This window comes from Petaurus breviceps, unplaced genomic scaffold (genome assembly GCF_028583685.1).
Source record: "Petaurus breviceps papuanus isolate PSGF00001 unplaced genomic scaffold, PetGlider_PUasm1.0 76, whole genome shotgun sequence".
Classification (NCBI taxonomy): domain Eukaryota; kingdom Metazoa; phylum Chordata; class Mammalia; order Diprotodontia; family Petauridae; genus Petaurus; species Petaurus breviceps.
In genome coordinates this window covers 58,874,456-58,889,100 of record NW_027186473.1, presented here as the reverse complement: position 1 = coordinate 58,889,100, position 14,645 = coordinate 58,874,456, and the positions used below count along the sequence as shown (strand labels likewise).

The 14,645-nt window shown below is 40.4% G+C and overlaps 1 protein-coding gene across 4 annotated transcripts in view; it reads right to left on the bottom strand.

Moving 5' to 3' along the window:
• Nucleotides 1-14,645, bottom strand: part of TMEM131L (transmembrane 131 like) — a 170,046-nt gene that overhangs the window by 91,751 nt on the left and 63,650 nt on the right. For 2 of the 4 annotated variants that reach the window (XM_069105579.1, XM_069105580.1), the window contains exon 4: nucleotides 2,065-2,151. The exons of the other annotated variants lie outside the window; for them this stretch is intronic. In XM_069105579.1, coding sequence (XP_068961680.1) covers nucleotides 2,065-2,151 — 87 coding nt within the window. The remainder of the gene's footprint in view (nucleotides 1-2,064; nucleotides 2,152-14,645) is intronic. 4 annotated transcript variants of the gene reach the window in all.

The window sequence follows — 14,645 nt, the reverse complement described above, 5'->3', positions numbered from 1 at the left end:
TCTATCTCCAATATCCAGGCCTTTGTATTGGCCATGCTCCATGCCCAACATGAGGTAGGTCAAGCATCGACTTCCAAATGAAACTTTTTCTGATCCCTCAACTACTAGTAACCCCTCACAAACTACCTTGTGTTTAAGCACTGTGTGTTTTACATACGTATGTACTGGTTCATTTGTATGTGCCCTTGTCTTCCCCAGCAGAACATGAAAATTCAGATGTGGAATTGTTGCATTCTTTTTATCTGTATCCTCAACACCGAGCCCAGTCCCTGGAACATGGTACACACATAATAAATGTTTCATGACTATAAAATGTTCAAATACTGGTACTGCTACATAACCTTGAGCTAGTCATCCTCTATAATTCTTTATGTATTTATTTATTTTCAAATCAAGGAACAAAACAAGAATTTCGACACCGTAGTATGATAAAAAATAATGACTGCACACAAAAACTGCAAATCTATCATGTACAACTTGCTATTCCCTTCAAACATATCACAAAGTTATCACGTAAATTTCTTTTTTTTCTTTCCCTTCACCCTCCCCCCCCCCACCACGGAGATGGTTACCATTAGACACAAATGAGTGTATGTATAACATGTATGATTCAATGATTGTAGTTACAGGCAATTAAAATAGCAAGAATTCAGAAACTCAGAGTGTCACCATCTCAAGAGTTAGAGCAGATCTAACAGACAGGCAGGCTTAAGCTAACCCCACCTGTAGAGAAATCTGCTCTATAAAATCCCCCCTCTAACTCCTGAGGACTGTTCTAACTTCCCAATCCAAAAACTGAATCTTGAAGCCATGATTTTTGTGAAAGTCACAAAGTGTAATCCATTTTTCCCTTCTTAAATTATCATCATGGGATCACAGATTTAGAGGTGGAAAGGACTTGTAAGGTCACTGAGCCTTCAACCTATCCACTATGGTGTCCTGTAACTTTGATCTGGCCTCTTACTACTTAAAAAAAAAATTATAAAGTTAAAAGAGGATTTTTTGTCAACACTGCTTTCACGGTATGTTTATAAAACTAAAGTAACTTTAGATATAATACTATTAACCTGGAGCACTTCTCTCATTCAAAAAAAAATGGTCAAGAAGAAACACCCACAGAAACCTCTCAAGTATGTGCTAAAGAAAGAAGTGAAAGGAAATACTGAACCTCCCAGGCCACCAACTCTAGTCCCCTGATGTCCGTTTTAGGTAAAAAATGATGTTCCCTCCCTTTCAATTTCAAAACAAGTCAGCAGCTTCAGAGAAATCACTCGGCTGATTTCTCATTAGCCATGAAAAGAGAAGAAAAATAAAAGGTTTCCCACAAACCTCCCATAAATCAACCTTAATCTGTAAGGGCAGACACAGTACACTCTAGCTAAATGCAGTTCTTTTGAAGACTATCTTAAATCAGGGTGAGCCTGACCCTCTTTACTTTTAGGAGTCCAGAATCCAACAAGAAATTTAAAAAGGGGGAGATCTAGAGGCATCCTGTTCGAGTTTAACCACCATTCCAAATGTATTCCCCACATCAAGATAAAAGTACTTTTAAAAAACAAGCTTGAGGGGACGGCTAGGTGGTGCAGTGAATACAGCAACAGCCCTGGAGTCAGGAGGACCTGAGTTCAAATCCGGCCTCAGACACTTAACACAAAAACTAGCCTGTGACCTTGGGCAAGTCACTTAACCCCAATTGCCTTCCAAAAAAAAAAAGGGCAAAAAAACCCAACAACAACAAGCTTGGCTCCCAAAAAAGAGACAAGAGGACACCATCCCCCACACCTTTGTGTGGGACAGTAGGGGCAAGTGGGGCAGACAGAGCACGCTGCACATTCTCACCTATTTCAGATGTAGCAAATTGGACTGACTGATTTTCCCCCCTCTAGTTCTTTTTATAAAAAGTTCTTTTGTTAAAATTTTTTCTTCTAAGGAAAAGCTCTCTGGAATGGGGTAGGAAATGTAGGAAACAATGTAGGCAATATGAAAACAAAAGAGTAATAAAAAACTTTTAACAATAAAAGCATTAATACAGTGTACAATTTCAGTTAAGTAGGCTTCACTTACATTTCTATTAAAGAAATGTCTTCCAAAGTTTGGGGAGATTTTTTTTCCTTAGATGAATTCTTCTGGGGTTCTAAGTTTAATGAAAGCCTGTCATCAACAAATCAAAGAGAAAATCCATTTAGTATGGGGTCATGTTTTTTACTGTAGCCAAGGGTGAGAATTTGAGGAAAGAGAGAAGGTGAGAGGAAAAGAAAAAAAGAGGGAGAGAAAGAGAAGGAGAGAAAGAAAGAGAGAGAGAGAGAGAGAGGGAGAGAACACAAATGAAGAGGGGACGGAAGGAGGGACAGATGGGACAGGACTCAGAAACACAGAGAAAGTGGTATAACATAAGTAATGAAAGGGGCCTAGTGTCACACAGGCCTCATGAAAATTTTCCCCACAGCAGTAAAGTCTGAGGAAAACTTAAGCCAAGTTATTTTGAAAAAGAAGAGGGGGGAGAGAAATGTGTGTGTGTGTGTGTGTATAATACATACATATATAAATGAAAGGTAATAGATATTATCTTCCATTTTAAACCTTCATCTTCTTTCTAACACAAGGACTATTTGAGTTTTACCCCTTGACCATCAGGACAAGAAAGAGTGGTCAAAAAGAAGCCTTTTTAGACTGCAATGTGTCCATCCTGAATGAGTTTCAGAGATTCCTAAATACAGTCTTTTGTCCCTAAGACTGAAGAATTAAATCCATCTGCTGTTATTAACTACTCCAATCTATTTAAAAAAAATCAGTTTGGTATCCATTCATTGGGAAACCCATTAACTACCCTAGTACAATGCCCACTCAGGAAGAAGTTCAGACAGTGATTTTTCTTCCCCTAAAGAGGAATCTTTCCTAATGTTCCCCTCCTCAATTCTTCTCTTCAACCCAAAACCAGTAAGAAAAATCTCTCAGCAAGAAAGATTTTGTTTGAACCAGAATCAGGTAAAGCCAAGAATCAGCCTCCTGCACAGTCTCTGCCAGAGTTAAAAACCCTTGGTGGCTACCGTGCCCATGCAAGCCACCCCTAAAATTACAACCAATTCAAATGAAGCAGAGGGGTGGAAGGGATATGCTGGGAAATGCACTGGATCATCACAGTAAACACATAGCTATTTCATAAAATGTGGTACAACATGGATATGTGTTGAGCCTCCCAATTTTTAACTTACTAAAATATCATGACCTTGTAGGGAAGGGATCCAGGGAAACCTTTAGGGTAACAGGTTAAAAATAGGATTCAATTAAGATTCTCTTTTTCCAGCTTTTATTTCTCACATTTTATCTACCCAAGTCAGAAATAAATGACTTATGGGTTTCCCAACCTTTTCTCAGTCCACAGAGGATCGGAGATTTCAAGCCAGAAGGCACTTCAAAGGTTACCATCATGAGGGGATCCAACCCCCTAATTTGACAGATGAGGATTAAATTACTTACCCAAGATGGCACAGAACTGGGATTCAAATCCAGTTCCCTTAACTCTCAATCCTGCCCACCTTCCACTTTCCCATGGCTGCTTCTTCCCCACCCCCTCCCTTTGCCTATATCATCCTCTATGCTCAGAATTCTGTTTACTGAAATCCTTCTCTTTTAGAAGTATGCATGTGGCGTGGCTAGGAGGCACAGTGAATACAGCACCGGCCCTGGAGTCAGGAGGACATGAGTTCAAATTCGGTCTCTGACACTTAACACTTACTATCTGTGTGACCCAACTGCCCTGCTCTCCCCCCTCTAATAAGAAAAAAAGAAAAGAAAAAGCATTATGTGTGTATGAATTGGATTAAAAACGATGAGGGTCTCTAATATTCCACAGCTAGTCAATATACATTTTATTTTTTTTATTTTTGGCAGAAGAAACAAATTAATGAAAAGAATTAGCTATATCTCCTTGCTCTGCTTCTCTCCCCACATCCCAGGCACTTAGACCTCCAACTCCAGAACTTAGCCATCCACAGGGAAGGAAATATCTTATAATATTTTCTCTTATGCAAGCATCAAACACTCAAAACAAGCCCCAGTTCTATGGTCAATGATATTCACACCAGACACACCCCTGAGATGACTCTGTACTAACCAACCTCTTGACAGCTCCCTGGCTGAAGGTACTGATGGTCTCATAATAACTAAACTACTTATGGGACCCTAGGTAGGTCATTTAACTTCTCCTAGACTTGGGTTCCTCAAATGAAGGGGTTGAAGCAGATCATAGGATCATCCATGGCTTTTTAACTAGAAGGGACCTTAAAAGTTCTGGTACAACAGATTCATTTGATTTGATGAGGAAACCAAGGCAGATTCAGTGACCTGTCCAAGGTAACAGAGCTGGTGAGTAACCGAGTCAGGCTTCCAACCAAGTGGATTCTATAACATTCCTTCCATTGGCACCAGTCTGAAAGCCCCCTTTAGCTCTGGTTTTATTCATGTATTGATTTTGTATATATCTTGTACATACTTATAAACACACATGTTGTCTACCCTGACAGAATGGAAGCATGCTGAGAGCAAGGATTGTCTTACATTTGTCTTTCTGACAGAGTATTCTGGCACAATGCAGGTCTCGAGTTTTTAGTAAATGCTTGCTGACAGACCCACATGCTACAAATTCAATACTTAACCATGAAAAGGTGAATGAGGACAAAATATTTGTCAGTTCACCCTTGGCAGGAGGTTCCCAGGCAGAGAGAGATCCAAAACTTATGAACATTTCTACTTTACCAGTAGAAATCATTTTTCACCCAACTCAAGGAGCTGTGAAGCTTGTAAACTCTAAAGACAAACTCCAGGTGATTTTATTTCTTCCCTTATAATATAACATTAAAAAATCATTGAGTGGTTTCAACAGTTCCTTTACGCTGGGGCTCTCAAACTTTAGAAATAAGGAAGATAGCAATCAGAGAGACAGAAGTGTCTCAGGCTCAAGACCTGAACCTGCACAGGTAGCATGACTGAGAGCCTTTTACCTGGGCTTATTAGGCCAGCCTGATAAGCTTCCCCTGGAAAAAAGATGTATGCAGTTGCAAAGGTGTTTCCCTCAAACATACTGACTGCACAGGGCAGCAGGCATCATACCTTAGAATTCTACCCCAGTGATCTAGCTGCCTCGAGGTAGAAGGCACAGGGTAGGGGCCAGCAATGATATCAAGGCTGAATTTTCCATTTCCTCTCTAAATACTTTTGCTGATCACTGGCCTCCTGTGTGGCTGGGGTGGGGAGGGGGGAGAGGAGGGAGACTGTAGGCTAAGGTAGATAGTGCTAAGCTAGAGGCAGGAGGAAATAATGACAGGCAAGGGGCAAGCCACAGCCTCTCATATTTTTCATTGCCTGTTCATTTCCCAAATCAGAAATAAACCAAAAAGCATTTATTTGACACTATTGTGCAAAGGCAGGCAACAAGCTATCTATTAAGCACCTACTGTGTCCAGTCACTGTGCTAAGTACTGGGGATACAAAAAAAGATCAAAACAACAATAATAATCCCTGATCTCAAGGAGCTTACATTCTAATAGGAAAGGCAACATGCAAATCCCTATGTATATACAAACTACATACAGAGTAAGTAGAAGGTCATCTCAGCGCTGTACTAAGTAACAACCATCTCCAAAGGAACAGAAAGGAGGAAGAAGAAATTCTGCCTTTACTTCACCCAAAACAGACCCTCTCTTCTTTTGCTGGGCCATGTGCCCTTATCTTACTTTAACAGTCCTCTCCCCCTGCTAGCCTTCTTTCTTTTCAATCTTCAAGGAAGGGAAAAAAACAATGAGAGAGAGAGAAGCAGCTCTGAAGATATCCATCTACTTCCCTGCTCATCCTCCCTCTCACCTGTTCCACTAACATCTGCAGGCAGACAAGCAAAGGAGTGAAGATTTTTGCAGGCTGGTGTATTTGTTTTTTTGAATGGTTAAAAAGACTGGCCAAACAAATTCAAGCCAGTTCCTACCGAGAGGAAAATATAGTATTTTCACTGAGGTTTCTATGTATCTTCAAGTGTGACCGAGAAGCACTTAGGATTCTCTTTAAAAGTTTTTGAAAAGTACTTTCACATCTAAAGGTATTAAAAAGTGTAGTTTCCAAACAAGGTACTTTCAAAATATATGGATATTTTAAAGGTTTTTAGAGGCGAGGGTGGGGGGTGGGCATGTGGGGTAGGGGGTGGGCTCAGAGGCTCAAAGAAGGAGGAATCCTACTGACCTTCCAGAGAGGGAAAGAAATCTGATAAAGGCTTCTCAGCAGAGGCAGCAACCAGCACTGTTCCTTAGGAAAAAGAACTATCAAGAGGCAGAGAGATGAAGGGATGGGGGCTGGGAGTTCTATTCCGGGCCTGTACAAGGGAACAGTACCTATCCTACATTCACTAGAAAGCACAGTGCATACAGAGCCCTACTGTGAAATAAGTATATTTATGTGTCTCCACGGGAATTTAAAACAACTTTCTCATTTTCATTTTGTTACAGTTACTGATAAAACAGCAGTCACACCCCAGCGCTCAGTTAAGAATTCTGGCCAGACTTCACTACAAATAATAACAATGACTTACAGCTATGTACTACCAACACGTCTGCACATTTGAAAATCTAATTAGTCATCTTCAGATTCCCATGGCAGAAAGCAGCAACTCTGGACCAAGCCGTTGAATTCAAAGTTCAGTGAGAGAGGGCTGGGTTGAGTAAAGCCCCTTTCCTTCACTTCCCTTCCTAGCTGCCGGCTCCAGGCTCAGTCTTCTTCCTCCAGGGGCTCCAACCTTCCACCCTCACTGCCTGGATGGAGGACCTGATTACATTCCGAGATCATCTTAGAAGTCACTCTACTGTGATGCCTTATTAACAGAAATAGAATCAAAGCAGCCACAAAATTAAAGGTATATTTTATACTAATTTTCTGATCTCGAATGACTGGATAGCACATAAAATCCACTAGGTGCTCCTCCATTGCCAGGGAATGTTTGCCAAATTATACACAAAAGGGTAGGGGTAAGGGAAGGGGCTCCTTCCAGACAAAGCACTGAACACAAAGCACTGTCAGTGCAGTGGGATGCCTGAGGACTCTTTAGAGGCTATTACTACCACATGTGACATTTCCCCATTTCCTACATGCAAAGAAAGTCTTGAGCACAAGGAATGGGGCAGAAAAACTGTTTCCAAAGCATTCAAAATGCTTTCCTCAGTCTGTAGCAGACAATTCAGATTGACATCCTTTTATAACCTTGTGAAAAATTTTAAAACTTAGATAACATTTCAAAGAAGTAAGCTATCCATAATTTTATTTTTTTCAACAAATACTCAATTATCCTCAGGTCTCCTAATCAATCTAATGGTTAACACAGCACCCATCCCTCAGTAAGGAATATGGATGAAGTGGCTGTACCTGTGATTTCATTAGGAAACTCTACCAATACAAGTGTACACATCAGCAACTTAAAGAGTTGTCTAGAGACTTTCCGTGTTTTTCTAATATCATTGAGCTCATCATTTCTTATAGCACAGTAGTATTCCATCACAACTGGTATAGTCATTCCCCAACTGATGGGTATCCCTGGAATTTCCAGTTCTTTGCCACCACAAAAAGAGCTGCTATAAATATTTTAGAACATATGTTCTTTTCCTTTTTCCTTGATCATCTTTGGAAACAGACCTAGTAGTAGGAACTGAGAGTGACTTGCCCAGGGTCACACAGCCAGGACCAGTGACACTTGAATCCATGTCCTCCCAATTCCCAGAATAGTTCTCTTTCCACTAACCTTTCTACTAAGTAACAACCAACTCCAAAGGAACAGAAAGGAGGCAGAATAAATTCTGCCTTTACTTCACCCAAAACAGACCCTCTCTTCTTTTGCTGGGCCATGTGCCCTTATCTTACTTTAACAGTCCTCTCCCCCTGCTAGCCTTCTTTCCTTTCAATACCTCCCTTAGGGGTCAGAAACAAAAATACTCCTAAAGGAATCATATTTCTCTCCATCTAAATATTAGTACATGCTTATTTTGGAAGCAAGCTGCTATGTTCATGAACAACATGAACAGCACTAATGGAAAAAGCTAAATTCTAGCTGCTTTCTAGTTCCCCTGAATAGCTTCCTCCTGTGACTACAGGAGGCCACGGTGCAGAGGCACAAAGCCCAACAGTCATTACCCAACCACAGACATGGAACAACACAGGTACAACGTTTTACCTTTTCACGGGAAGTCTGTAGTTACCCAGAGAATGTAAGCAAATCAAGTTTTAAGGTGCTACAACTTTAAAAGATATAATGATGTTTATTCACTGTGTGACACTGAGGAATTTGTCTAACCATTTTGGGCCTCAGTTTTCCCATCTGTAAAGTGAAGGAGTTGGGCTAAATGACCTCTGAGGTCCCTTCTACCTCTAGACAGAGGATTCTATTATTTTTGTCATATAAATCACCACAGCAGCAGGAGAGGATTTAGCAAAATTTCCCTTTCAAATGTCAGAGTCCATTTGATTGTTCAAAATTGCACAGTAACTACTCACTCAGATATAACTATTAGAGACCATTTTAGGATTAGAGTTCTTAAATTTTTGTTTTTTTTTAATGTCATACAGCATCCCTTTCCTCTCTTCCTCAGTAGTCTGGCGAAACCAATAATATAGATTTAACTTAAACATCATATGCACATTTTTTAAAATAAGAAAGTCTGTTGTTAAACATTTACAAACATACCCCTGAGCAGAAAGCATTTTACATGGAGAAAATGGGTATCTTCCAAGTAGGAAAAACAAATGTTTAAAAAGGTAAGTTCAAGGCTACTTCACTCATTCATAAACACAACCCCCTTCTCAGAATGTTCAGTCTGCATTTAAGACCAAAAAAAATGCTAAATTTCAGTTAGAGGTTAGTGAAAATAAAGGTCACAGCCCCCCCTCACCACCAAAATCTATCCATTGACCCCTCAGACACCCAAGTCCAGAACCGATGATTTACAGGTTTTCTTTTGGATTTGTAGTTTTTCAACCTTAAAAGTGCTGAAGTCTTTGTTGGAGAAGGCTACTAAAAAAGGAATGTCACAAAATATATGACATGGGGCAGAAAGTGGCACAGTGGACAGAGCAGCAGGCCTGAAGCCAGGAGAACCTGAGTTCAAATCTGACCCCAGACACTTACTAGCTGTGTGATTCTGGGCAAGTCACTTAACCTAAGCCTCAGTTTCTCTTCTGTAAAATGGGGGATACTAAAAGCATCTGCCTCAGAGGGTTATCAGACTCAAATGACTTAATATATGTAAAGATCTTTGTTAAGCTTTAAGGCTCTGTCTAAAAAAGAGTCCGTGATCAGCATTACCGCTTTCAACCTACCTAGTCCCCTCTTTACTGCACTCCTATGCTCAAGCAGAGTAAGCAGCTTGAGAAGAACAGCAGAGTCTGGGGAGGTGTGCTCAAGTCAACTCATATTAGCTCTAGACATGTGAACAAATCTGCAAAGTGCTACAAATCAGGGCTTTATTTTTTAAGACTTTTAAGAAAGTGATGGAGAAAATGTTAATAAACTTAAATTTCCTGTGTGTGTATGTATATATGTATGCATGTATTTATTTTTAATAAGAGAGCCAGTGGCTAAACATTTACAAGCACACCCCTGATTAGAAGCTACTGTACATAGAGGAAATGGGATTTTTTTTGCAAGTAGGAAAAATAAATTTTAAAAAGGCAAGCTTCAAGCAATTCTGTTAAGCCTCATTCCTACACTAATCAACATCAACATGCCTCCTGTTTAAAGAACAAGAGGGCCCTCTCCGACAGGAAACACCAAAGGGTTCAAAAGCTGAAGAGTAATAGGAAGTTACACTCTTGTTAAACATGGCCTGTAACCATTTCCTTTGTAGATAGGAACCAGAAATTTCCACCTTTACAAGCTAACCAAGTTTTAGCAAACAAGGTTTCTTTGCCAGATAACATGCCAGGTTTGGTTTTCCTTTGGCTTCTGTCAAACCAAAGTCTGTCTACAAATGTTTCCAACATCCCTCAGTACCTTTAAGGAAATAGAAATAGTAAAAACAAATCCCTAAGATAGAGATAAAAGAATGTGGAAAGAACTTTACCAGACATGTCCAAAGCCTTCAGAGACTGATCTTTAAATTCAACAAGCATCTAACAATACTTGTGGTGTGGTACCTGGGCACAAATCCTGCCTGATGCTTACTACTTGTGTGACCTTGGACAAGGCACCACATTCCTGGACCTCAGTTTCCTCAACCATAAAATGAAAAGATTGCGAAAGAGAGCTGCCAAGCCCCTATGGAATACCTACTTTGGGGGAAAAGGCTAAGCATTCAAAGATGAATACCCCTGTCCTCACTGAGCTAACAATCCTAAAAAGTCAAAGGGATATAGTAGAGAAAACTCAAGCAATGTATGGGAACAGAATGCAAAATATAAGGAATTGAATGTAAAGACGAGATCCAAATGATGTGAGAAACTTAAGAACAGCAAAGTCACTTTAAGATAGGAGGTCTGAAGAAGGCTGGTTTCACAGAGTTAGTCTGTGGAAGAAAAGGATTTCAACTGGCAGAGACCGAGTGAGAATCTCTTCCAGGTAGAGGGGATGATAGGTATAAATGCATCAAGGCAGGAAAGGTCACACAAGAATGGAAAGTGGCAGGAGCCCAGTTTGGCTAGAGTTTATTTCCTTGTTCGGACTTGTGATTTTACTGGTGGAGGTAACTCCCTACCATGAGTCAGCTCCTTCCACCAGTGAACCTAGACACCCGTTCTGAAATCTGTGGTCTTACAGAGCTGCCTGGGGACATGAAGCCCTTAAATGACTTGGCCCAGCCAGGATCATATCCAGTATGTACCAGTGGTGGAACCTGAACCCAACTCTCCCTGACGATACTCAGCTGTATCTACCACGCCAAGCTGCTTCTAAAATAATGAAGCATATGAAATAAGGACAGAAAGAGAGCCTGGAGCCATTCTGTGGAAAAGCAGGCTAAGAAAGGTCACAGGAGATCACTTGGGGTTTCAGAAAAGATAATATTTAGTAAATCTAGCTACAAGTTATGAAAACTGAGTTTCAATTTTAAGAGCTAAAGGTCACCTAGGTCAACCTCAGGGCAGCTAGGTGGCACAGTGGAAAGAGTACCAGGTCTGGAGTCAAGTTCAAATCTGGCCTCAGATACTTACTAGCAGCGTGACCCAGGGCAAGTCACTTAACCCTGCTTGCTCAGTTTCCTCATCTGGAAAAATGATCTGGAGAAGGAAATGGCAAACCACTCCAGTATCTTTGCCAAGAAAACCCAAAAAGGGGTCATGAAGACTGAAATATAACTGAATAACAACAGTCCAATCTCTCTCATTTCAAAAGAGAAGGAAACCGAAGCACAGAAGATTTAATAGATTTAGCCCCAGGATCACACAAGTAGTAAATTGAAATCTAAATTCAAATGCAGGTCTTCAGACAATAATTCCTTGTCAAATCAGAGGACAGTACTTTGCCAGCATTAAAATGCTAAATACGAATGAACCAAGTGGCTTTTAACTAAGATACTGTATTTCCAGAAGGATGGGTTTTTAAATTTACACTTCCCCCTCTTCTTTGTCTCTTCACTCCCATGACCTTTGAAGCATTTTCCAGCTCCAACCCAATTGTGAATGACAATCTGCTATACAGCATCCAAAGTGCTATATAATAAGTTATATTATTATGTTATATGTCAATCTATTAAAATATATTATTATTAAATAGCACTTTCAGATTTTCAAAGTGCTTTACAAACAATATCTCATTTTATCCTCATAACCACCCTGTTGAGGAAATTGAGGTAGGCAGAGATTAAGTCACTTGCCCATAGCTAATAATTGAGGCAAGATTCAAAATCAGCTCTTCCTAACTAGAGGCCCAGAATTCTAAACCCTTTACCACATAGCTGCTTTTTTACTATTATTACTATTATTATAATTATTAAAAACCTCTACTGAGAAGGAAATACATTACCTCCTAAAAGTATCCCATTTCCTTTCTGGATGGTTCTAATTGTTAGGTTTTTCCTTCTATCAGGCCAAAATGTGTCTCTCTGCAACTTCCATTCATGGCTTGTTAATGTAAAAATTCTATCCTCTCTGCTTTATTTTTAACCTCTTTCCCTTAGTTATTCAGTAAAGCCTTTTCTCAAAAACTGCAACCTGTGTTTTGGTAGATTAAAGGTGTCCACAAATAAGGAAGGATTGAGGCAGGCACCAGATGAGAAAGACCAAAAGGATCACCTCTCTTACCAGATAGTCTCCCTGAAGAAAGCAATGAAGACTTCAGCTATAAAAGTCAGGCCACTTAGTGCCTGTACTATCCCTGCCTTACAGCTTAAGTCAGTCTCCAGACAGGGCTCTATCCCATTTCTACCGTAAACCAGCCTACATTGGACAAAGGGATGACGAAGAACAACATTCATTAGAGGGCTGACACATACCATAACTGCTATAGAGTTAACAAGGTACAGCTGTTACAGCCCCACCCCCCCCACCTCCATTTAACAAATGAAGGAACTTTAAAATGGGGAGAGTACTGCCAATTTCATAGGGTCTGGTTAACAAATGGACAAGATGCTGCTTTCTCACTTGGTAGTGAAGGAGATGGCTGAATCAAATGCCAACTGACCAGAGCCCAGGAGAAAAACACATACAGATGTCCTAGAACTTCACAATCAGAATTTGCTGCAGAAGGGTCTTGAAGATATCTAGCCCAAATCCCTCATTTTACAGTGAAGAAGACCATAGCTCAAGCTCATTCAGCTAGCTTACAGAAAAGTTAAAAACAGACCTCAAGTCTTCCAAGTGCCACTTCATGTTCTGACATGATACCAGACAGATGGATCCATTTGGCTCTCCACAGATGATAGGATCAAGGACTCAAGAGACAGGAAGGACCACGAGGCCATATAATCCAAGGCTCTCATATTACAGATGAAGAGAATGAAGCCAAAGCATAGTAAAGAGAAAGGACCAGAGTTAAACAGATATACGAAGAATCAGAGGCAAGCTTAGAACTCACTACATCATGCCATGTGCCTCCCTGTCTGGGCAGTCACAGGTACAAATTTTCAATCAAAGTACCGTAGATTCCTTGATCATTTCAAGAATTCAGAAAAGTGGGGCGGCTAGGTGGTGCAGCTTTGAGTAAAGTGCCAGCCCCAGAGTCAGGAGGACCAGAGTTCGGTTCCGACCTCAGACACTTATCACCCACACCAACAACTAGATGTGTAACCTTGGGCAAGTTACTTAACCCCAACAGCACTCCAAAAGGCAAAAAAAAAAAAAAAGATTTCAGAAAACTGACTAGTATTTTCTTTAATGAGGGAACTCTTCATTTCCTGTATATTCCAACATCCCACCTGTAACACAAACTTGCTGTGTGACCACAGGTAAGACTCTGGGCCTCTCAATGTCCAGCCAACTATCTGAGACTATGAAGTTGCAGAGAAGGTGGCAACCTGCATTGATGGAAGCAGTTTCCTCACCCAGGGATTCCTTACAACAATGAAATCACAGTCCCAATCCCCAACCCCATTCCCATCCCATATGAAATAATGCAGACTACAACCTTCCATGCCCACTGATCCTCCTAACCATGTAAATGGCATAAGGGAGAACCTCCCAACAAATTTCAAATACTCTAGATATTTCAGGGATACCACTAGAGAATGTTACTGATCCATTTGTTCTCCGATAATACATTTCTCTGATAACAACCTTAATGTCACATTTTTAATGCAATTAAATTTAGGTGTTTTTTAGGTGTTGTCATTTAGGTGTTGCTGCCTACTCACACCCACTACGACAACTCATAAAAACCTTCATATTTTATAAAAATGTTTTTAAAATATTCAAATGGAAACCTGAAATGGGCATAGGCTTCTAAACTGCCTAGGCTTTTTACACAAATCAGCTCATCTCTAACTTTCTGTAAATGAAGGAAAAATAAGCCCTGTGGTACACAACAGAGAGATGAAACCTGCCCTGTAGTCTTTCTGTAATTTACAGGGGCACCTCTAAAAGGCAGGGAAATAGGTCACCTTTGACAAGTCTCTGGAAAGTGAAACAGCATGATATTTCACCAAGCTGACTATTCATGAGAACAGAAACACTTTTTGTGAGGAGGGAGGGCTCAGGAATAAGCCTGGGAAAACTTGCTTCCCCAGCCAAAAAAAAAAAAAAAAAACACCTTGTTTTTTTAAAGTGACATTTTCACCAGAAACAACTAAGAAATATAAATAATGTCCCCAAAAGTGGACCAACCTTGTCAGGCTTCAATTAAAAAATAAGGAAAAAACAGAATTTTTCTACAAGATAGTTTTCTAAATGGACACCAAAGGTTCATCCTCCCTTCTTCCTTCTTTTTCCCTCCCTCCTTCTCTTTTCCCTCCCTCTTCTCTTTCCCCCTCTCTCCTCTCTCTTTCTCAATCTTTCTCTCCTCTCTCTGTCTCCTTTCTCTGTATATGTCTGTCTCTCTCTCACTCCTCCTTCTCTTCTCTCTCCCCTCTCTGTCTCTCTGTCTCCATCTCTCTCTCCCCTCTCTCTCTTCTCTCTCTTTCTGTTTCTCCTTCTCACTCCTCTGTCTCTCTCCCCTCTCTCCTCTCTCTTTCTCTCCCTTCCTTTTTCCTTCC